This window comes from Protopterus annectens, chromosome 1.part0 (genome assembly GCF_019279795.1).
Source record: "Protopterus annectens isolate FY-2018-M chromosome 1.part0, PAN1.0, whole genome shotgun sequence".
Classification (NCBI taxonomy): domain Eukaryota; kingdom Metazoa; phylum Chordata; order Ceratodontiformes; family Protopteridae; genus Protopterus; species Protopterus annectens.
The window spans coordinates 1,154,642,571-1,154,667,926 of NC_056725.1; the positions used below are offsets into that span (position 1 = coordinate 1,154,642,571).

The following is a 25,356-nucleotide window of genomic DNA, read 5'->3' on the forward strand; positions in this document are numbered from 1 at the left end:
TCTCTGTAGCCCTACTGTGTTACTTACCATGAAGTAATTCACTGATTCAGTGTACACGTCCCCACCTCCATACCTTTAAGACAATAGTAATTATCTTCTCCCACTGTGTCTTGAGGAGACTTGCTAACTAGTACCTGATCTGTGTTCTACAAAACAGTCATGGTTTGATGTGCGTTACTAGCTTCGGTTCAGCTTTCTTATTCGTTACACTGTCAGAAAGTACCACAAATATGACTTTTTGGTTTTCAGTGCTCAAGCTTCTAATGGTATATAGAAGTATTAATGCAGATGGAAAAGAATATTAATTTTGTATTCTGATTTTTCAAGTGTGCGTCTGTGTCTGTCTGTCAGTCAGTCAGTTGGGGAAGACTAAAACTAAGGTTTTTCCCAGATGTTTGTCTGCTGGTTTTGACTACCTCTTGAATCCTTTTGTAAAGAAATATCTGTCCGTGATTGTTTTGGTTTGTTAGGGCATCATCTGCTGTCTTCTTCACTTTCACTCACTCATTTTCAGACTTGATTTCAACAGGAAAAAGTTGCCCCACTCAAGTGCTTTGTATGGTTACTTTTCAAGCAGATATCAGGTTTCTTTCTATCCCTTAGTTTGTGTAATTGAATTACTTTTTGCTATTAAATGGTATTTGGTGATGTTCATATAGTTTCTTAATAAAGGATTTCTGCCTTCCTTTCTTACCAGCTCTCTCACAAAGCAATTGGTTCCTCTTCACATTACATTTGTTTCTATTCTGTTGTGTAATCTTTGCTGTTTCACTGGAATGCAAATGACTCAGAACTTGTTGCTGGAACTTGCCCAGCAGTTTTTATTTGATTATTTTTCTTGGCTATTTCTGTCTTTTGTTCGCCTACTTATCCTTTTCTTTTGCAGTTGTTACTTGTGCTATTACAGCAGCGGTAACATCAGACTGCTCGGTCACAGTTTCATTTAAGTATTACATTAATATTGCTCAGTTTGTTTTTACACTCTACTAGGGGATTTCAGAAAGACATACATGTTACACTCTGAGCTCATGCTGCGTCAGCACCTTTGAGAATGAGGTGTCCTACTGTGGAAATTATAGTTACTAAAAGTTGTTAATAATAAAAATACAGTTAACACCTTTTCCTAGCTGTTGTATTACAATGGAACTTCTTAAATAAAACTGTAAGCAGCATATTTGTTAGGTTTTAAAACTGCATGGTATAATTTAACTTGTATTCCATTCTGTTATTTCCTTCTAATTTACTTCACACCAAGTACCATAGGGATTTCTTTTATACCTGCCTTATAGTTACAACTGTGTTTGAATGTCAGGAATGTCTTTCTGACACTCATCAACTAAACATTAATTTTGATCTCGCTCACTTTCTGTATAAATTTCAGAAGTGTAAAATGTCCCTGTCTGAGGGATGCCCAGGGCCTTTTGACCGCATCTATCTTTCCAAGTTACCCTTGAATCAATTGGACTACATTCCACAATTATGTCTGGCTGCGTATTCTAGAGCTGTACCACCACCCTGTCTATGAAATAGCATTTTTTAAAATAGTCTTAGATCTGGTTCTGTTGACTGCCTTTTTTGACCCCCCCCCCCCCACTTTCTTTGAACTCCTCTTAACTGCACTTGATTGCAGCGAGTATGGAGTATGCTGTGCCTGTATCATTTCAAACCATGTTCTCTGTATTCCTGTACCAGGATTCTGACTGTTTCCTCATAATCTAGGCCTTCCACATCCTTCTTATTACTTTTGCAGCTCTTTCATTCATTAGCATAATGGAATGTTAACCATACCTCTCAGCTGTACACATTTTCACAGAATGTCCAGATTTTTGCCTCGTATGTTTGGTGTGTTCCTCCTAAAATCTGTACTTTCCTGGCAAATATTTGAGGATTGAAGTTCATAGGTAGGTACTTACGCTATCGGCCCGAGGGCCTACGTAAGCCTAGCCAACAAGGTTCCCTGGCTTACGCCACCCAAGAAAGTAATTTTCCTGTGCCACTGTTGAGCAGAGACACAGAAGTGATCCCCGGGGTGTATTTCCTATTTCCCATCCACTCATCAAGACTTTTCTTGGAGTGCTAATGAAGAACTTTGCTTGACATAGATGGGAAGCCTGTTCCAGAGTATGGGAAGTCTCTGGGACAGGAATCTATCCCTCCAGCATGTCCTGTTTATTGTGGTGACAAGGTTTAGGTCCCTAGAGCGTGTAGCTCGGAGGGATTGGGATTTCTTAAAAAAAATCACCAACCAAGAAAAATATTCTCAGATGGCCACCTTTCCACCACTAAAACAAACAATTAGATTACTTGAAACAAATGCATCTATAGTGTTTGGTCATTAAGTAATGACAGACATTTGAGTTGAAGACTCCACATCCTTCAGAAAATTCATGCTAATGAAAACTCTTATTATATCAACTTTCTAAGTCTGTAGGAGCAATATTTAAAATCTGTCCCTATTTGTCGCCCCATCATTTTAGGGTTTGTCCAGATTTTTTGCTCTAAGAGATTGAGAGGTATGATGGCAACGGTAATTTTGCTTCAGAGCTCTTCATTGTTCAAAGGTTACTAATAGAACTGCATTACCAAACACTATAGATACATTTGTTTCAAGTAATCTAATTGTTTGTTTTAGTGGTGGAAAGTTGGCCATCTGAGAATATTTTTCTTGGTTGGTGATTTTTTTAAAATGCTTTATTTAATATAGACACGTTACCATAAATTTGTAAAAAATATATATATGTATATAATATGTGTGTGTGTGTGTGTTTCTATGAATGAGAGAAAAGCATTCAAAATGTACAGTTGTAAAATTCGGAAAAATCCTATCTACACATGAGTGTGTACTCGATAGGATGGGAAATGCACAAAGCGATATCATATTGCTGTCTATATTCCCTTTCCCTGGACAAACTCTGCTTAATTACCATGTAGTTAACCCATATTTAGTGTGGTGTCACCATGGCCACATCACCCAGCCCTGATCTTAGTTTGTTAGGATGTTAATCATACCTCCTTTCCCCATAGGCACTGCTACTGAGTAGCCTGATCATAATACTCTGTCCTCTTCTCTTTCTTTTTAATCTGCACACGTTAAAAGATTCACAGAGGATTTTATTACATTCATTTGTTGTGTTTCACATAACTCCAACACTATAAAATCTAAGACTAAAATCTTTTGATGGAAGAAACATATACAAATATTGCATGTAACGATTAACTAGAACTAAGTTTACAAAGTAGAGTTAAAAAGAGGGTGGTAGTGAGATGCTGCATAACTCGTGAACATTTGTCAGCAAGAACTCCATAGACAGATGTTTTCTGACAGAGATGTTAAGCAAAGGATGTTTTCTGGAGGGTCAATAATACGGTTTGGCCAGAGGTGCGTAGTAGATGGGTCATCCTTTTATAGACAGTCAAGGTGATGAATAGGCTGTAATATGTAATGAGGCATGCGATAAGTAGCGTTATGCCATTGGCTCTGCATATTACATTTATAAGAAAAAATGCCGCCTGTAAACGCATTTCATTTAAGGCATCAAACAGCTGGAAGGTACTTCCATCCAATCCCTCATTTAGAGAGCATGGTAGCAACTAGCTAAATTTACTTACAAAATGGGAATTTAATAGTTGTCAAAGCCCTTGTACATAGAGTAAAGACAAATTAACGCTTTAATTGTAGCATCTGCAACTATGTCTGGAGGAGCAATTATAGCTCTGTGCATCCAGAAACTGCAAGCTGGTCTACTAATCATTTTATAACTAAAGAACAGAGGGAGTAATTTATGTTGCCTATGTTCTTTTTACCTATCCATTTGTGTAGGCAAGACAAAAAAAAAAAGCTTTTGTCTACGATAATTATGAACAGAGCCACATGATATCAAAGTTAGAGATGAACAAAATGTTTTCCGTAATACTCCACGGGGATATGACCAAAACTGTTGGTTTAAATTTCAAGTGATACAGATTTATGAAAGATCCCCCCTTGGGAGCTGCTTTTACTAATAGTTTATGTTGTTGGCACATTTGATGCTTTAAGGCAGGAAAACTTGTAGTAAAAAATGGACAAACTATTTAACATGATTTACTAATTAACTAGTCAGAATATTTGATTATATGTGGAATAAGCTGTAAATACAATCTATAGTCTTAACGTGAAAATCAGCCTCTGTAAAATGGTATTGTACACTACAACTTCATTAAATGAGGTGTACGGAAATACATTTCAAGACTGGGTCTCTCATCCCCACACACGTTAACCTAGCTAGGTGAGCAGTATATAATCAATTGTATGTATCTTCTGAGGCTGATTGTTCAAGCCTTCATTGTGCAGACACAGAGTTTGTTTTGTGTCATCTCTTTACATCAACTTTTTCTTTTTCTGAATTTGCATATGCTGTGCTGCTGTTAAAATTGTCCACTGTTCCTTGTATCCTCTGTTATTCATATTGGTGATTTTTTTTTTTTTTTTTTTTACTGACCATGCTGGCCTGATAATGGTCTACTTAGACTGGTGCTCACTCTGAAAAATAAAGTTTAATACATAATGTTATATACATAAGTGCTGTTTTAATATTTAAAGACTGCAAAAACGTTCTAACTAGATGGAGAGCAGTGTTTTGCTTAAAAGTTAATTTTATCTTAAATCTTTTCATTTTGATTTAGAATTTTAGTTTAAACATATTTTTTTTTATCTGAGAGGTGCTGAATTGTGTAGTTATAAGGAGCTAAGGTAATGCCTTAGGAATAATGGAGCGCAGACAGAGCAGACGTTTGGTCTTGGGAAAGGATTGGGGATGATGGTGTATGTGTACCTTGAATACTGTGGTGTGATTTGGTTTGTCTGACTGCAGAGGTAAAGTTTGACTAGACTAAGTAATGCTTCTTTTCATCAAATGCCTGTATAGTGCTGTTTTTGACTTTGAAGCCCTATGTAATTGGGTCCAGAGAGGCAGGCATACAAGAAGATGGTGGATCTGGTCCTTGAATCTGTTCCTAAAATGTAAGACCCACAATTCTACTGCAGATGAAAGAAACAGGTGGTAAGTGAAGAGAAGATTCCATTAAGCACTTAATTCACCTGGGCAAGTGTAAGTGTTAAATTAATGTAAGTGGTGTAAATTAAAAAAGCAATTACTGAGAGCCTTTGTAGTACAGGAAAACTCTGTTACTGACTCCTACTAGTATTCCATTACGAGGAAGCATAGCACGTTGCTGTACTGCTTGAGATATTTACATACTGGAGGATTCCTTGTAATACACTCACACAGTGCTACTGCTGTTTATTTGCACTTTCCATCCGTATGTCCTTAAAGTTAAGAACGATGTTAGATGAAGAACATTACATCACGTAACAGCTGCAAAAGCAAGCATAAGCTAGCATGCAAGGAGTTAACGTGTTTTAGCTTAGATAACCTGTTAACAGTTTAGCAGTTGAACTCTTCAGTCTGTTCTGCACATGAGCTGCTCTACCAACAGACAACTTTCTAGTAATGAACTATCTATCGCCTTTTCTGTATTTTTATTTGCTTTCCATTATGGTCTGCAGTCTCTTCCAAAGCAGGCTTTTATCCTGTGCTGTTCTTTTTGTTTCGGAACTTCCGACATGTTATGATTAAAGGACAATGCTGCACAGAGTTTTAAATAAACAAAAATGCACCACAGCAGGACTGCTTTCTGTCTTGAAACTGGTATTAGCAGGTTATGTTTCTCTGACCCAGTCTACTGACTAAGACTGATGCCTTCAAGTAGGAGTGGGGTCAGAAATGCCTATAAACAATTATGAAGAACAGCTTCTGTGGGGCCAGTGAAACATATGAGTGCTGGATTTTTCAACCTGCTGTCTTCTGTGGCTCAGATGTTTATGTTTGGCAGGCAGTGGCCTTGCTCTGGCTATGATTCATTAGCTCTGTCCCCATGGCCTTCTCATCCCAGTGTGGCTTTAATATGCTATGAACTGTCATGTCAACTCTGAAATTAACTACAAGATCTTCAAAGGGGTCTTGGTCATGTCACACTTCAGCAGTCTCTGTTACTTTATTTGAAATGTTAGTATTGTCAGAAATGAAGCCCATTGAATAAAAAAGGCCAAGCGAGATTAGCTTCACATTATGTAGTTGCTTTAAGTAGGGGCTTTGGCCTGGATCACACTGGAGTCACTTTCTGTACTAGAAATGGTAGACAGGAAACAAAATGAATATTGGAAGAAATTAGAAGGAAAAGTGTTCGGGGAATGTGAATAAAGTTATACACATACAAACATGTAAACCCTTTTTCATATTGTAAATCTTCATGGAAACTCTGTAATATTAAAACGAATTTCCTGATGTTTTGTGACTGTTATTCTAATGAAGTAAACACAGCTGGCCATGAGTTTTAGCTATACTAAATATTCCGATACCTGCTAGTTATTGTATACTTCATGTATATGCCATGGGGGTCATTGCTACAGAATTCACATACCCATATTGGAAATAAGCTTTACCTGGATGTCTGTTATCTAACAGATCTATGTAGCAGTTGGACGTTCCTTGACACGCAGTATTGTATTCTCAGACTACGGCTGCTACAGAACAGTGTGTAAAATTGCTCTGATTAGCTAGGATTGTATTTCCTGCTTCAAAGAATGACTAACTTTCTATTTCGTCGAGCATAAATAATATTCTTGGAGTAAAGTTACCCATATGTGTTCTAGATGAAGCTGTTCTACTTCCCCTGCTATCTATACAGTTCATATTTTTTTAGGGATTTTAAAGAGAGACAAAATGGTTTCATGAGGAAGTATGGGGCAGCCTATTTCATCTGAAAGGCAAACATTTCAGAAATTTTAAGCAGAACAAATTTCCATAGATAAAAAATACTGTACCCCAAACTTAGCTCGTAATACCTAGGTTGGTTCTTGAATTGTTTTTTTTTTCTTTTTTTATTTTTTGTTTGGCTGCTAAAATCGCTCTTCTTTAAACTTCTTTTTGCAGGGGGGGGGCTCTCCCAAACTTATATAAACCAACACCGACATCATCATACCTCAGAGAAAAAGGAATATTATGTAAAATGGCATCTCAGACTTTGTATATATAAGTCTGTTCTTTCTGACATTCAGTCCCCGTATTTCGGGATTCACTCTAGCAGGTCCCAAAATTTCAATTGGTTAACTGCTGGGAATGGTAGTGTGCGTCTCTCCTGCTCCCTTTTTAAGTCCTGTAGTTAATAGTGGGGTCATCTGGAGGCTAGAAGTTGGTTCTCTAGTTGCCTAAACAAAAACTGACTTATTTTGTAAGGAACCAGATGTACAGTTCCTAGGCGTCAGTGGTGTGGTTGTCTCACAAATGTTAGGAGTTTCTTCTGTGATTACACTAAGATAAAACAGGAATATTTTGACTGTGAACAGAAGGCAACATCAGTTTCAGGACAGAAGCTAGGCCCACATTTCTTGGAGAAGTGTTTGAGAAGAGTGGAAGCAGGAATTCACAAACTAAGATCATATAATAGCCTACTTGGAGCAGATGTATTGCCCAATGGGTTACATCATAGGGGTGGGGTTCTTTATCTTTAGGTTTCCATACAGCCCATTGAGCTGTGGCTTATTTCAAATGTGTGTGCGTGTGTATGTATGTATGTATATATATATATATATATATATATATATATATATATATATATATATATATATATATAATCTGAATGACATGTACTATTGATGAATATTACAAGTGTACATTCTTTCGCAGTGATACACTACCTGTTTGGGTCCGAAAGTTTTGCAGATCTAGTAAGGATACAAATGGAATTACAGCTTGCGTCCTCATAGAAAGTGATATTCAGTGATTTGTGCTGGTCCTGTAAAGGCACGTCAATTTAGCTAAGCTTTTCCTAAGAGAGTGTACACAATCATACCTCACACCCTAACACCTAATGCCTAAACTTGTCCCATATTGGCATTCTGTACTAATTTTGATTTGGGGACTCTTGCTGCAGCTGTAATAGACAATATGGTGTTATGTAGGACTCCTTATAAAACAAAATGCTGTGGCTTAAGTGTTATAAAGTGGGTTTAATGCTGATTAAGAAACCATGCTATACGTGGTTGACTCAGAGCAGCTTTAGTGTAATACTCAGTGGTCTACTTTCTGTGAGAATTATTTGAGAAGGGTGAAAAAATGTAAATGAATGTGGAAGGAAGAACTAGTAGGGCACACCTGCCTTTTTCAGCTCTCTGCTTCTGCTGCCCAGAACCAAAAATAAAATGTCATAACTCTGAATGTTTCAGATGGTAGTAGGAGTAGGAAATGTTTTAGAAGTCCCTTTTTACTCAAGTACAGCTGTACATATCTGTGGAACAGAAATAATTACAGTTGTGCTGCTAAAGATCTTTTAGAGTGAGCCTGTCTACTGCCCTGGTTACAAAGAGGATCTCTAGTTAACAGAAGCCTTTTCACAGACATTTAATTATTTCACAACTGCAGTGCATGTGCGCACACACACACACGGGGGGGGGGGTTGAACATTTTCATTTCTTATTATTGCCATGAGCTTGAGCAATTTAGAAGTTACGTTTTTCTGATTTTGTTAGCTTCAAGTTTATTTATTTTAACTTCTGATAGGATTTTTAACACTTAAAATGTTACGTTTTTTTTTTTCTATAGAGAATGATATAGCAGGAGAGTGAAACAAGTTTCCTTCCTAAGAAGCTAGATTATAGGTACACCTTGTATTCTATGTTTAGTTTAACAACTGAAAACACAGACTGTTGTAAAAAAGGTGTAGGTGTCTGCAGTCTTTCAAACCAAGTGTACCATTTGCAATACATAATCAAGTCTGTTATCCTCCCACACCTTTATTAGTTGTAATTAAGGATCGTTGCAGTTTTCCTAAATTAACAGATGCATTGGATATCCAGGTTACAAAAGCCAAAAAATGTTACCAGGAAAGAGATTAACTCTTTATTTTTATTCTGTGCCTTTCCACGTAAAACCGTTTGAACTGTTAAGTGATTTTGTTTCATATAGGTAATATATATATATATATATATATATATATATATATATATATATATATATATATATATATATATATATATATATACCATATTTAAAGATTGCTTGTTGGCATATGTAAGCCTGTTTGAGGAGGTTGTCGACTTAAAATAGTGGGATGAATTCTAAATGTATAGAACAATCCTTAAATATTTCTAATGAAAGATGTAGGCTGTCATCTACATGGGGTCGACAGCTTATCAAGTAAAACAGGCAAGCAAACAGACTGGGTGGGCCAAAGGGCTGCTACCTCCTGTCAGTTTGTGTACCTATGGCATATACTGACCTGCTGTAGCTTTTTGTCTTCAGTAGTAAATGTGAGTGGGAGCCATGCGGTCAACAGAAGATAAATGATTCACTCGCACACACTGAAAAGTAATTCATTTTTTATGGCCATAACAATGGAGAACTCCTATGGTATTTACAGACATTGTTATTTTTTTTAATAAAACCTGTGATTATTTACTTTGGGAAGTTGGTGTATTTTTTTTATCACCAACAGATATAGATCCTGACAGAGCCTTTTCAGAAAGAGCAAAATCAGAACTTGATTTATAGTCCGGCATCTGCTACCTATAAGAAACCATTACAACTCATTTCCAACCCTGTAGTTTTTGTTTTGTTTTTTAAAGGAAGGGGTTGTAACTCTTCAAGCTATTTTGCGTGGCTTGTTCAAAGGTTACAAAAAGCAGCACTGTTTTCTCTGAGTCAGTTAGGTAAGGTTTAAAGTGGTACAACTATGACTTCCCTGAATTGACTAGGCATGACTTTTCAGAATTAGTTGGGCTACAGAATAAGTTTTCCTGTCTTTAGGAGATGCCAGTATGTTTTTCCGGTATTGTCCGTAGAAGGTGTATTACTGTGCTGTCCTTTTGTTAAAAGATAAATTTCAGCATTTTTTTTCTGCAGTGTAAGTGATTTAAAGAAAAATGTAGTTCTTGATTTTTTGAACAAAAAAGTTGATTACACATGCAGGTGTGACCGTGTCAGATTTTCTATCTGACAAAGGTGATAAGTGAGAATTATCTTGTAAAGTGAAACTAGATATAGTTTTACCTGATTCAGTGTAAGCCAATGTTTGTTTTATTTAGGCAGATGGGCAGTGAATGTGTTGCAAATGATTGTCCATCAGTGAATGTACTGCTGTATTCCTAGGTCTGTTTGTGTCTGTACTGCTGTATATTTGATGGCACACCTGCCTGTCACTGCTGTGTAGTAGCTCTTAGATTTCTAGCTTGACAAGATTCTGTCTTGCAGTATGGTATTACCAGTGTATACTAGACAGAGGAACACATCAGATGATGAAGGTAGTTTCATAGTTTAGTACTAGGAAACTATGAAACTACCTTCATCATCTGATGTGTTCCTCTGTCTAGTATACAGTGGAACAAGCTATAGAATTTATTTATAAAGCACCCCCCCCCCCATTAAAATACGGTGTTAGATATGGTTAGGCAAGTAGAACATAAATGTGTAAAACCAATAAACCTGGCAAGGACCATTTCATGTTTTGCATAGCTTCTGAATATTGTGCTTGAGACCATGTAAGGCCATTAATTCCAAGTATGTATATTTGGCATCATCTTCCCTGATCTGCGCATGCAGTATGGCTTGTGGGTCAATTAACTCTGTGTGCTTGCCTTTCTGAAAATTGCCCTTTCCTCCTTACTGCACTCCCTTCCATGTCTCTCATACTGGATGTCACACATTTGCACAAAAATCAGTTCTTCATGCTTTTTGTTTGCACTTCCTCTTCCTCCAGACTACTGCGGGACAGAAAAAAACACTCAATTCTTGTACCATACCTTCCATATTACTCTCTGTACCTTTCAACTACCCTTCTCCCCACCTCTAGAACACCATTGGTCTCCTTATACTGACCTGTACGTCTAAACTGTTTTGGTGGCGGTTTATGCTCTAATGACCAAGAACAACAGAATAGAGTGTGATAGCTCTGTACTTACCTAATGAATAAAGAGTGCCAGACCTAGGTTCTCTGCCAGTTATTGACCATTCCACCATTCCAGTGTAATGGCAAGGGTAGGTGCAGTCCTTTGATAGAGGAGTTTAAGTATGAAGAAGACTTTAGGAAAAATTATAGATACCAAAGAACAAGATGTTTAGGTCAAAGATGTTTTGTTCCTGAAAAAGATGGAGAAAATAATGCCATCCCTGTGCATAACTCTTTTTGCCCCCCCCCCCCTCAAAAAAAAAAAAAAAAAAAATGCTGAGCTGTGGATTTTACCAAAAAACAGGAGGTATGCTAATATAATGAAATGGTTTCTGAACTGTGGTTGGAGATGAGTTTTTTTACTGTCAGAGAGGAAATCAGATACAAGAAGGTCTGCTGCGCTCATTTTAATAATGTTTTGTGACACCTTCACATTGAATACTGTACGTACTTTCTGTGAAGTTTATCAGTGGTTTTGTATACTTTTTAAGTAGTAGAAAGACAGGATGGTAGCTTAGCACCATTGTGTCTAAGTATTAAATCACATCCATTCCTTGACACCCTTTTCTTTATATGGAATAATACAGCAAGGATATTTTGTGTGAAGTAGCCATAATGGTGAAATCCAATTTTGCATGCATTTTGGTCAGTTAAAAACTAGGCAGCTCAATTTTTAATGGACAAGGTCCGTCTAAAATCCGGCTGGGAGTAGCATGACAGCACAGCATACAGATGACTGGACTGCATTCTGTGTTGCTCTAACAAATATTCTTACTGTGCCTAGCCTGTTAAACAAGTATATTTTTCAACTAGCTATTCTTTTAAAATGACCATTATTTTTAATTTGTTCGTTATGCAATCTAAGGCAAAGGGTTTGATAAGACAGGTAAAAAGAATGCTGTGTAATTTCCTGTTTTTGCTGACAGCATTGTTTCCTGCTCTTTAGATCACTGGAGTAATGAGCAAGGAATACATCCCAAAAGGAACACGTTTCGGTCCTCTCGTTGGCGAAGAGTATACCACTGACTCAGTTCCCAAGAATGCAAACAGAAAATACTTCTGGAGGGTGAGTAGGAAAAAAAGCCATTTGCTGATGTAGTTAAGTAGTCTTTCTGAATGAGTGAATCTGAAAAGCTTGGTCACTTCCTTCTCATCTCTGCAGAGGCATTCAGGGGGTTAACTTCCTGTGTGACACTTAAGTACGGAGAAACCACCACTAGCAGAAATGTATGAAGTGAATATGGTAAATTTGTCGAATGAATGTCTAGTGTGTGAGAAATGAGGACAGCGTGGTAAATACCGACTTGCATACTTCTGACAGTTTTGGATGTGGCAAATTCACCACTAACTGCTGTGTAAATGGATATTTATTACTGAAATAATGCTGCATCTATTTTTATCTCACTAACACGTTCTCCCTTTCAGCCTTTACATTTAAATGTGCCATTCTTCTAGGGAACTAGTGTTTGCATTAAGCCACCGTTCCAAGAGTTGTGGAAAGGGCATGTTTGGAGAGGCTTTAGCCGTGGGTGGCAGTAGTCATTATATAGTGTGTGTGTGTGTGTGTTGTGTGTGTGTGTGTGTGTGTGTGTGTGTGTGTGTGTTGTGTGTATGTGTGTCACCTAACTGTTAGATTATCTCGTTACTAACAGCACTGCCTGCTCCGAACCAGAGCCATATCCACATCTCAAACCAATTCACTTCTTGTTGTACATCTAGTCTCTGAGTCTTGTGTGAATGTGTCATCTTATAGGTGTGTCACCACCCCTATAGTGAGAACTGTTTCTGAATAGATGTTGCAAGAAATCTGGACATAATGTGCTGAGCCATTTGACATGCATACTCTAATCTAACAGCCCTACATGAAAGTACTATTTTTTTTGTTTGTGGACATCTGCCCACAGATGTGATGCAAATATATTTCACTGTGGCATGACATGGTTATCAGGCATTAAAAATTATGGTCAGTAATAGAGGGGTAGTACCCTTAAGGAAAAATGTTCCATTTTCATAAACTTCAGCTTACAAGGTTAATGGCTTAAGTCTAAAACGGCATGTAGAATGTGCAAATATTAACTTTATCGTGCTGGTGATGGTGGGGGCTCATCATATTTTATTTTTCATAATTTTTTCAGTGAGATAATTATTTAATAACCCCTAAATATTAATAATTTTATATTACTGTTCATAGGTGTGTGTACTAGGCTAATGGCTCTGGAGCCTTTACAAGCCTAGCCCATAGAACTGCCCTGGCATTATGCTGCCCGAATTAATGTAATAACTAGCTCCTTCATGGTCTGCTTAGATTTGCAGCAGTAATTTTAATTAATGTAGTAACTAGCTTACAGATTCTTAAATTTCAGAATATTAATTCTCCTGCTAGTAACATCTTACTGAAATACTGAGGCATATGTGTACTGCTACATATTTTGCTGTAATAGATGTATTCTGTCCTTTATTTTTCAGTGGCAATCAGATTTTGTTTATTAAACTGCATACATGTTCTATGCACTTTCTTTTTCTCTGTCACTGAATTACTTTTTCAAAAGTTCTGGGAAATTTCCTGGAAACCATGCCTGTGGCTACTGCACTTACGATATATACCGACAACAATGAAATGAACATTAAAAACAATTCCCCAAGTCTTAAAATGTGTGTATTGCATATAGTAATGTATCAGGGATGTGGGTTTAGTTCATAAACTTGCACATATCTCAATTCACAATTATGAATTGCTGAAACACACAAACTTATGATAGCGTTATCATGGAGGGAGCTACATTAGGAAAAAAGTTTGGGTTTATATTAAGTACCTTTGATCAGTTTTGTGCTGTGTAGGGCTACTATCAGTTAGAAGATGGTGCCCCCCAACCCCCATATGCTATGTTCTTTCTGAACAGAAATGCGGTAAATAGTATGGTAGAGAGATAAACTGGAAGTCTTTGAGCTCAGCCTTTGAAAGCATTTTCCGCTTCAGGTGGAGAATACTGCAGTGGAACCCAGCATTCCTGGAAATTCACAAATCACAGTAAACAAAAACACCTAAAAAGACGACTTTACTGAAGAGCTCATCTTGCACCGTTCCATTTTCTCATAACAAACCCACCGCAAAATCTCTCGCTAACCTCTTTAAAGAACCCACATGTATTTCCCCGTTTTCAGTTTACAGGAAGTTACTCTTAAAAGAAAGTGAATCTGGTGTTTATTGCCATTTTAAAGAGACAGTGAACTATTTTCAAAGTACAGCGAGACCAGTGCCAGAATCTGTGGTTTTACTGAGAAGACAGGATGTGTAACATTGTAGAAAATGATTCGGAGTGTGAATGATTTATTTTACCCGGTGTTAAAATTAACACAACAAGGGAGTGCGTAAGAGAAAAAAAAGTATGACCACTGCTTTCTGAAGTTAGTGTGCCCTTACAGCCCCAGCTCTGATTTTGAGTTCGAATTGAATGCCAACAGTTACACGCAGACATTCACTGTAAAGCTGTTAGTCTCCTTCTGTCTTTAAGAATGTAGTCATTAACTGTGCTTGTGATTTGCATTTTAAGCATTCGTGACAGTCTCCAATGGCAGAAGTGAAGACAGCAGGAGTGTGTTAAAAATGCGGGCTTTCAGTCTCCTAACAAGTTACAGATGGTGTCTCATAAATAAAAGCTAACATTTAACAGTATGTTTTTTCCTCTGTGGAGTGCTGGTAGTATGCACATTGATAATGTAACTATGCTGTGTGTGCTGTCACAACGGAGAAGAATGGCTTCTCGTACAGGTAGTGTTGTGTCAACCTATTAAAAAGGAAAGTGATAATTTTCGTGGCATGGCAGTTTCTGGATGTGTTCCAGGTTTCTTCACCTTGTTGTTGCAGCAGGTGAAGCAGCTTTCTGCAGAGGCCCCACCTCAATGTTCTCACAATGACTCTGCATTCCAGGTATTCTAGTGAGCAAGGCTCGTTCTAAAGTGCTTGTATTTGGAAGGGGATGGGAGTGAGGTTTGCATAGCTTCAGGCCTTTCTCTCTGCGGGGGTGGTAGGAAACTGCAAGTACAGAAGCCACAGGAAGACTAAAGCAACAGATTCACTCTGAGTTAATCTTTGGAGCTTGACGTCAGACTCGTTCACCGGTGACTCAACATGTTAATATACTTATAGGCACAATCAAAACTAAAGTCCATAGTATCACCCACGCTTTGTCATTCAGGGTCTGAAGAAAAGAGCTTCATGGGAGATTTCATACATAATTTTACAATATAGTGTAATCACTAAATGTGTTAAAATATAAATGGAGACGGTAATAATATGCTAGTTCCTATAACAAGCTTTATTGTGGCTTTTCACTTTTCTCTCTCTCTCTCTTTTCATTGTTCTGAATAAAATATTTGAGAAAAGTAAAAGCGGGATGGACTTTGACTAACTAGTGTGTTTTTGTTTTGTTTCCGTTAGATATATTCCCAAGGAGAGTTCCATCACTTTATTGATGGCTTTAATGAGGAAAAGAGTAATTGGATGCGTTATGTGAACCCTGCGTGGTCAGTGCAGGAACAGAACCTGGCAGCCTGTCAGAATGGGATGAACATCTACTTTTATACTGTCAAGGCCATTCCTGCCAATGAGGAGTTGCTAGTGTGGTACTGTCGAGATTTTGCAGACCGGCTCCACTATCCTGCTACAGGAGAGCTGATGATGCTGCGTCTCAGTAAGTACTGATTCACTCAACGGTGAAGCTGAATGCAGCTGTCAGTCATAGAATGCTGTCAAATAACGTGCACTTACCTGATACTTTTATTTTTGAATGGCTTATTTTACATATATAGACATGAATGTATGTTTTGCAGTAGGGATGACATTATTATTCAAAAGACATCCCATGATCAGACTTGTTTGACTCCACATTTTATAGATGTTTTTGGCATTTCCTGATGCCATTTACATCATATCAGGTCAGAACAATGGGGCTGTTATTCAGATATTGTTTTAAGGTATTTGGTAATATCTTTATTTGAAACTTACCCAAAGCATAGACCTGTGTATGATTTTTTTTTAGTAATTTATTGTGTCACACCAGAGTGTTGGCTTTTGTAGGCAAGACATTCAGAGATTTAGATATAGTCAACAGACGAGGGATGCTGCTATTTCGGAAAACAGAGGCAGCCACTGTTGGTTAACATCCAAGCCATTCTTAGTATAATATGATGTAATCTGCCACAGTGAAGTATGCTGTAGTTTGTTTCAGTCTTTCGGCTTTTCCCGGTTAGGGGTCTCCACAGCGGAACTCCGGTCCACTAATGATTGGCAGTAGATTTTTACGTGCTGGCTTGCCGGGCCTAACGCACAACCTTCAACGAAGGAACGCCCATTCACGAATGTCGCCTCACAGAAGACGCTCTAACTGAGAATCGAACGGGACAACGTCTAACTGTGAGGTGACAATGCTACCGCAGCACCACATCAGTAAGTGAATTGATTTTTTTTTATATCTTTTTCAACAATGACACAGGCCACAACAGGGAAGAGCACATGTAATATACAAATGCTGTTGATTCGCATATAATGGCCTGTTTTTCTCTTGGGTTGACATTTTGACAGTTCCCAGCTTATAGTGTTTTTGCCATAGCGTTTTATATAGTTCAGAGAGATTTTGTTTTACCATCATGACTGTGAAGGATGATGCAGGGCATCTTAACTGCTGTGTGGGGTGCGTGGGCAGAGTGGTTGGCATGATTAACTTGTATCTTGGAATTTACTTTGCACTAGTGTCTTACTGCTGCACTGGGCATATGTACATACTGTATAATTACATGTATGTGTGTGTTTTTATATGTATCTATATATACACACACATTTATATGTATATGTAATGTGTGTGTATGTGTGTGTGTATATATATATATATATATATATATATATATATATATATATATATATATATATATATATATATATACCACACTACATGTTTACACACATTATTATTATTGTCAGTTGCCCATATTTTGACAGAAAATTTCGGCAGAGCACTTTGGTTGAATTTACATTAATTGTTTTTGTGTTCCATGCAGGCCTGATACTTTGCTGTAATCTGCATGCTACAGGGTGTCAATGGTTGAGGGGTTTTGTTTTTATACATCAGCTCCCAATTGTGTCATTTCAATAAATAACACATTTGTGTGTGTGTTATTTTACGTATGTGTATAGATAGATAGTTAGGTTGATAGGCTCTACAACTTCAGATAGATAATTGTTGGTAGATCAAAAGCACATTTTGTGGTAAATTTCCATGATAAGCCTCTTTTTCATGTTGCGACTAAGCTTGTGGCCATGAAAGTTCCAGTGGTCAGGCCACCTATATTGAATAACTTGGTCCATAAAATATGAAAATGAGTTACCTTCATTCCATAATCTATTCTTAAGGTAGCATCCTGCATTTCTTTCTATTTTTTGTGCTGAATCGTAGGCAAAGAAGACAAAATCCATATCTCTAGACCACAAAACATTTTCAGTTTGTGCCTTCTTTCATGGAATACAAAAATGATTATAACAAAATAAAAACAATGACAAGTCTGTAAAGTATGTCATGGAGGATATTATGGAAAAGGGGAGAGGGGGAGAAAGAGCATTAGGCAATACTACTAGTAAACCGCCCAAAATCCTTATAGCATTCAGACTTCATGTTCCAAAACAGTAGCAAAGAATGCATGCCTGAAAAGGCCATTGTTTGCTGCTATTTAATTTAGATTCCTCAAGTTAAAGCTGTAGGGGAGACCACTTTGAGTGCTGTTCACAAGCTGCTAGGTTTGATTTGCAGTACAGCAAGGAAGGTACAGTGGGCCTGTGAGCTACTAGAAAATGTTTGCTGAAATGTTAGATGCTTCACCAGCTAAGGGCTTTCACTGTTGTGCTTTAGCTTGAGTTTTTTTTCATAGCTTCATAATGACACCAAGATTAAAAGCAGTTCACAGGCCAAGAAATAATTGGTAGAATTGCTCACGAAGCAAAGCAGCTAAAATATGCCTGCATTTTTCTTTCTTCTGCCATGGATTCCAGTTCTGGCTCTATGCTTAAACCATCCTCAATTATACCTCCAGTAGAGGTAGAAGAGTTAACTTATTTGAGGCGCTATAAGAAATTGAGACATTAACTGTTTAACGACAGTGTTAGAATAAGTATGATGTTTTTCACTTAAATCAAAGCAGTACGCATGCCTGTTATATTTCTTTGTCTGTCACTTATGAAAATGCTAGTAATCTGATTAGCTATATTAGCTAAATATAAGGTTGTCACATTTTCAAGTGTCCAAAATGGGATTTTTTTTTCTTATGGAAATGTAAGATTTGACAGAACAAACTATTCGCACAAGCAGTGCAAAGGGCTGGACTTCATTTTTTTGCCAAAAATAAAAGCTAGCTGCTCTTTTCTATTATATTAAGATGTTTCAGTGTTTAAAATAGTCATTTTATGTAACTATAACAGGAACCTTATAACATTTTTTTTGTTCTAATACCTTTAAACACTTGCCGATTTTTCTTATTTTTTTGTCTGCAGGATGTAACTGCCAAATAGGGACTGACCTGCTTATAGAGAGGCAGGTGAAGGGTATCCCCAAGCTAAATGGAGTCTTTTTAGCAGTGTTGCCATTGCCTAAATATCTGTTTTGATAATCATAATATTGAAACAAAATTGCTGTTATTGAATGCCTGTTTTTGGCATTAGACAAAAACGGCACTTCAAATTGTTCCTCCATATCACAAAGAGGAAGTTGTCAAAGACTTCTGGAATGCATTCCATCTTACCAGTAAAGATAAGTACATTAAATTTAAAACTGAAACAGTCACATTATCAAAGTAGTGTGCTGCCACATAGCTGTACAAAGAGCAGTCCCACCATTTATGGTGTTTATGCATACCTGTGTACAGAAGCTTGTATATGTAGTCAACCAGTAGCTTAAAGTCTCTCTCCCACTTACAGAAGAAGACAAATGCCCAGGTGCCGTTATGCAATGGTATTGTTAAAAAGTAGGAAATACACATTTTTAATAATAATAGCAATTGTGGAGCATAATACTAATAACTACTGCTTGATTGTTCATAATGGGGGATTCAACTACTCCCAGAGAAAGATGTGTACTCACAGCTAAGCCAAAAAAGTCACTGGCAAACCAGTAGTAATGGTCAAACCAGTAAACTCATTCTGGTCGTAGCAGTTTAAAACTTTTGATATCTACACTTAACTTGTGTGCACAGTATTACAGTCAATATATAGCATAAATTTAACTGAAATCACTAAATGTATAAAAAGAGACATTCTTTTAATATATGTACAAAAGAGTACGCTTTGAAACATATTTAACCTGACCAAGTAAGGGAGATTTCAAGTGCTAACTTCTTAACAAGAACAGCATGAGATACTAATTAGCTTCAACGACAGTCCTGAGTTTAATTGCCTCTGTCTTCATTTGTCTGCTTTGCAACTCTGAGCAAGTCACTTAACTAGTGAAAGCAGTCCCTGAAAAGAGGCACTTGTACCTAGTGAGTTTGAAAAGCTATAAATGCATCCAGCATCCTATAGCTGAACATGCAGTCTGCCAAGGACAGACAACCTCTAGAATGTTTTAGGTCAATAAAGACAGACCGATATTTTGTCAATGTATTGTTATGATGTCTGTCTTTTATGCCTCCCTCCCCAAATTTTCCTTCACAGTTGTCCTACTTGAGAAATGATTGTTGAATGGGGCCCTGCTGTAATACAGTGGTAGTTAAATTTGCTAGTCATGTAAGCCAATTGGAGAAGACATGCCCTTTCTGTGGGACACTGTGAAACAATGTCTGTTTAGTGACTTTCTTAGAATCTCTCAGTAGCCAAGTGGTGACTTTGTGGGAAAAAAAAAAAAAACATGATTTACTGCAGGGTGTCAGTGTAGCATAGGCTAGTTTTTTAACCTCTGCACGAGACACAGCAGAGATATGATCAGATTTCCGGTGTTGGTCTGCTGTTGATGCTGTCTTGTTTTATTCCTTGTGGATTTTAAAAGTTAAAAATCCAGGTGTGAGTGCTTAAGTTGTCTTACGAATTAGCAGTGCCATATGTTTGCCGAGAGTGTGATTGTCCCCTCTAACCCCTTTAAATCGCTTGCATGGTCTTTCTGTATCTGTTTGTGTTTACTAATTAATTTAGATGGCTTCCCAAGACATTAATGCCCCACTTTCAGGGGCATCTTACAACAAGCAATATACTTATAACTACAACTTAAGAACATATCACAACTACAAGTTTGCAGTGTTGGTCTGTCAGGTCTATTTATTTATTCACTCATTCATTCAGACCAACTCTGACAAATATTAAAGGTCACAACATCTCAACTTCAGCAAAACGTGTGACAGTTTGTTTGACAAGTGGGCACAATGTGCAACAAGTCATCAAACTGAAACTGGAAGTCATCAGGCCACTACCAAGAATTACAGATTTATAATTTGAAATACCACTGATCAGTAGGGAAACTGCCTTCGCCTTGTAATACAAAGTATTTTTAGGACTAAAATGCGTGACACTTGAGAGTAATGACTACACCTGACAGAGGTGCTGTATTCACTGTCAAAACAGACAATGGTTTCTTCTTACCTGCTGTATTATTGTATTAGATACTGGATACATTCCCATTCTCCGATGCTTGGAGAATAGACAACACCACAATCCATGAAGACATTTCCAGCAGGAAGTCTGCCTGTATAGCCTTTTTTGATTAAACTGAGTATTTAGGTCCAGTAATTTTTTTTTTTTGTCCTTGCTGATTGTGTATATGTGACCACCTAAGAGCAGCACCAGGGCAAGTATCCGGTTAGCCATGCAGTTGAATAAACACATCTGTTATGTTTCTGCCTTCAGCACCGTAAAAGATTTAAATCATACCTATATCTTTCTTTCCTCATGAATTTTAGACGGAGACAAAAATAATGCTAGGAGAAAGGCCCAAAATTTCTTCCTCCCTCACCATATAGAGGGTTACGTTCAGGTCTCCGATCATAACCACAGTGTTATTTGTTTCAAATACTGATGCCAAGAAATTCACCACGAGAGCGAAGCATCCATGATGGGAACACATAACAGATTATGATCTGTGAGACCCAGTCATAACTCTTTGTAGTGTATGGAGTTTTATCTAACCCAAGTACTAACAGTAAAGCACTTGGCAAATGCTGCCACATACACATCAAGTAAGGAAAAAGGTCAGGGACTGGTTTTAAATACTGCCCTTTTAAATAGCTAATGTCTGTAAACCTCCATGAACATAGGAGGAAAGATATTCAGGGACCAAAGGAATGTCCCTTCCCTTATACGCAGTCATCATAGCATTTAAAAGAAAGCGCTATTGCAGTTAGGTCTTGTGCTACACTAGTACATAACAGATTTATCTTTTTCTGATTTTTTCTGACTTTAGAGCATAATCAGAGTGCTCCGTGCAATACAAAATCATTAATCATACCCATCTTCTCAAGAATTTTTGACAGATCAGAAATAATATGGTACAGTGACGACCCAAACGTTTTTCCCTTCAACACCATAAAATCATACCTATCAACTTCTTGGCTCAAGAATTCTGGACAGAACCATAAATAATGGGAACACAAAAGTCCAAAAGTAGGGAAGATTTTTTTTTTTTCAAGTATTACTATAATTCATTGAAGTAATAAAACAAAAATTTTTATCACCATACCTTTTCTAAACAATAAGTATGCAAGTCTAATGTCTGGCATTATTAATTAGCTGTAATCCTCAGGAATTTATCAGAAAATCAAAATTTTATGGAGACTGGGACAAAATGAGGCAACATCGATGTTCTACAGATTGTTGGATAGTGGAGAGGTATGCTTTCAGTTGTCTGACCGCAAGAGCATTTGTTATTTTAAATACAGTATGATTAATGGGTGACTGAGTGGCTGATTTCATTAACGCATCTTACATTTTTATTTTGTCTTTTGCAAAGGCTAATAGTTTTGTTTGTTTTGCAAAAGAAGTCTCTGGTACTGAAAATGTGAATCGGTGAACTTAAGATCAGCACAGTAATGAAGTTCACATATTCATGTTAACAGTGACTCACTGTTGCCACCTACATAATTCTCAAGATTAAAACCAACCCTTGTCTGTCCTATCAAGTGTGTGTATGTGTGTGTGTGTGTGTGCACGCTCTGTAGACAAAAAAATGTTCACACTGTCTTGACTTTTTTTTAAAGAGTCCATGGATCTTTAAAATCTGTTGTGCATTCTGAAGTATTAAGAAAGCTGGCCTGATGTGACAACATGCAGCTGTCTTTTGCTTCCAACACTTCTTAACCATCTGATTTCCACTCATTATTCTGCATTCTAAAAATCAAGTATTGATAGTGTCCAAAGTCTTGCATATTTTTAAAAACAGCAGAAATGTCTTATTTCAACCCAAAAGTGCATGGGGACTTGCCAGTGGTGTAGGCGATGGCATCCCAACAACGCAGAACTATGCAGTACATTCCTGTCTGGTGTGCACACACACTGCAGGAGTAGTCAGTGTGCAGGATAGACTGTCCTTCATGAACACATGGCAGAGGCACTGTGGGATCAGGGGGTGATGCTGAATATATTAAGTCAATGTGTGAGGTAGAACGCTGTTCTCATTTTCATACCTAGGTACACCACATGTAACCGATTTTAGTGGTATCTATTGTAGTAGAGATCACCTATGTGTATCAGGAGGTGGTAATCTAGTACTTCCTGAACACAATTCACTGAGTACCATGTCCAGCACAGCCACATTCCCTTGACCTGCCTGGATCCCCGGTGTCCCTCTTTAGTGACCAATGCTTATAGATGGTGTTATGAAAGTAAAGGATTAATTAGCAGCCTTTTAAGTACAACTGCATCCACTGTGCCGTTGCATTTATCTTCCTGTCAACTATGTCTGTTTTATCTTTTAGAAATTTCTTCAACTAAGATTTGTAAAGGGTAGGCTACTGTTCTCTCTGTCTAAGCCTCAAGTATATTTTCTTTCACAAGCTCATGTGTTTACCAGCTATGTGTTTTTTTAAGGGGACATGTTGACAGCTCCTCTATAGCTTGGCTGTTTCTTCTCTTTCCTGAGGTCTGTCTTTTTGTTCTGAAAGTGTTTGTGGAGAGCTGCTTAAATTTCCTGCCTTCCAGCCTTCATTGAAAGATTGATATTCCACTGATAAGGTAAAGTTTGCTTAGTGGTCTGAATGCCTCTTTCCAAGTACACTACATGCTATCAGTGTTGCACGTCAACACCTTCCTTACAGTGTTGTTTAGGGCAGGGTACCTTCCTGACAGTGTTGTTTAGGGCAGGGGTACCTTCCTGACAGTGTTGCTCAGGCCAGGGGCTTTAGTTTAAAGCACTGTTTTGTAATGAAATTGTATCTTACATTGAGACATCAGAATCCAAATTTCTCTTGAGACATAAAATGTAAAGCATCTTAGCAAATGGAAAGTAAAACTATGTGCATATTTAATTCTTCAGTATTGCTGAAACATGGAACACCACTGACCGTTTTCTAAAACACTGAGCCAGTACCACACACTGCATCTTGAATATATGTTTTTGCTGTCTTCTGTCGCAAGGTAATAAGCGGACAAGGGTGTGTGTAGTCTTTGTATGTGGGTGGTCCCACTTTGTACTGGTGCCATAGTAATATGCTTATTATTTGTTTTTAATTCCCTCATCTGATTCTTTTTACATGTATAGGTCTGCTATTGCCCATCCTGAGCAAGTAATAGAGCTTTGAATTAAGGACTAAAAGTGTGCATTCTTACATTTTATATTAAGCCAAATACTCATTCACTGTGCATATTGAGGTGTCATGCTCTATGGATCAGGTTACTTATGTCCTGTTTCCCCTGCTAAACAGCCCTTAGCTTGGATAATCTGGTCAATAACTGGTATATTGTGTACTTAAAAGTTGTATTATGATAGAGTGAACCTGTATGCAACATTAATTTGATCAAGTGAGTAAATAACTGATTAAAACCTTAAAACAGAAAGAAGAAAAATGCACATACACACGCACACACACTAATTGTACTGTCATAGGTTCATAGGTAGGTACTAGGCTATTGGCCCTAGGGCCTATATAAGCCTAAAGTTGTATTATGATAGAGTGAACCTGTATGCAACATTAATTTGATCAAGTGAGTAAATAACTGATTAAAACCTTAAAACAGAAAGAAGAAAAATGCACATACACACGCACACACACTAATTGTACTGTCATAGGTTCATAGGTAGGTACTAGGCTATTGGCCCTAGGGCCTATATAAGCCTAGCCAAAGGTACCCTGGCTTTCGCCACCCAAGAAAATTATTTTCCTGTGCCACTGTTGAGTAGAGCCACAGAAGTGATCCCCGGGGTGAATTTCCTATCTCCCATCCAATCATCAAGATTTTTCTTGAACAGTGCTAATGAGGAGCTTTGTTTGATATAGATAGGTAATTTATTCCAGAGTATGGGAAGTCTCTGAGACAGGAATCTATCCCTCCAGCTTGTTCTGTTTATTGTGGTGACAAGGTTTAGGACCCTAGAGTGTGTAGCTCGTAGGGATTGGGATTTCTTTAAGTGGAGCATGTCTAAAAGCTCTGGGTTTGACATAGCTTTGTGTGTTAGGCAGAGATCGCCTCTGAGTAGGCGATATGCAACGGAGTAAAGCTGCAGTTTTTTGAGACTGTCTGTCATTTAACTGTTCCACTTTTGTCCGATTCTGCAGTTGTACACAAACTGCAGATTTTCATTTAATCATTCCACTGTCATTGACAGTTTTATTTTTGTAAAAATGTGGGCAGTGTGAGCAATGGTTTTAGACGATTGTCACTGGTGAAGTGCCACCGTGGCCCAGTGTGCAAAAATGAGGAAAAAGGGATTGTGGCAGGATGGATTCAACATAGTAGTTATATTTGTCTGCATTGCTCACCACTGCAGTAAGCTCTTGCATTCATGCGTAAATAAATATTTGGTGTAAACGAGGCATCCGAATGTGAAAAATAAGAGCTGAACTATGCCTGCTTGTTGTAACTGAAATTTTACACCAGTAGCTAACATCAGTGCACTGTACGTGTCAAGAGTTTAAGAACCATTCTTAACAGCATTTTGAAGAACATATTGCATCCTGTTACTGTTGCAGCATTATGCATACAGGAAGTTAATTGTAAATGCTTGATGAGGGTAAGACAGGCATTGCTGACCTGCTTATGATAATAGCCTGAGAAAATGGTAACAGGGTGCAGCTGCAATTTGAGCTCACCCTTATTTACAGCTACCTGAACAAAGACACACTCCTCCAAAATTTCTAAAGTTGTAGAGTGCGCATGTGCCACCTATGGGCAATGCAGCCTGAATAGCAGTCAGACAT

General features: G+C 37.7%; 1 protein-coding gene across 4 annotated transcripts in view; it reads left to right on the top strand.

The window, feature by feature from the left end:
* The window catches only part of PRDM1 (PR/SET domain 1), a 638,020-nt gene that overhangs the window by 596,579 nt on the left and 16,085 nt on the right, over window positions 1–25,356 (top strand). For 3 of the 4 annotated variants that reach the window (XM_044065211.1, XM_044065197.1, XM_044065202.1), the window contains 2 exons: window positions 11,927–12,046; window positions 15,419–15,671. In XM_044065211.1, the coding sequence (XP_043921146.1) occupies window positions 11,927–12,046; window positions 15,419–15,671 (373 nt within the window). Of the gene's footprint in view, window positions 1–11,926; window positions 12,047–14,593; window positions 14,909–15,418; window positions 15,672–25,356 lie in introns of those variants that run through there. The other variant, XM_044065220.1, reaches the window with a different exon arrangement.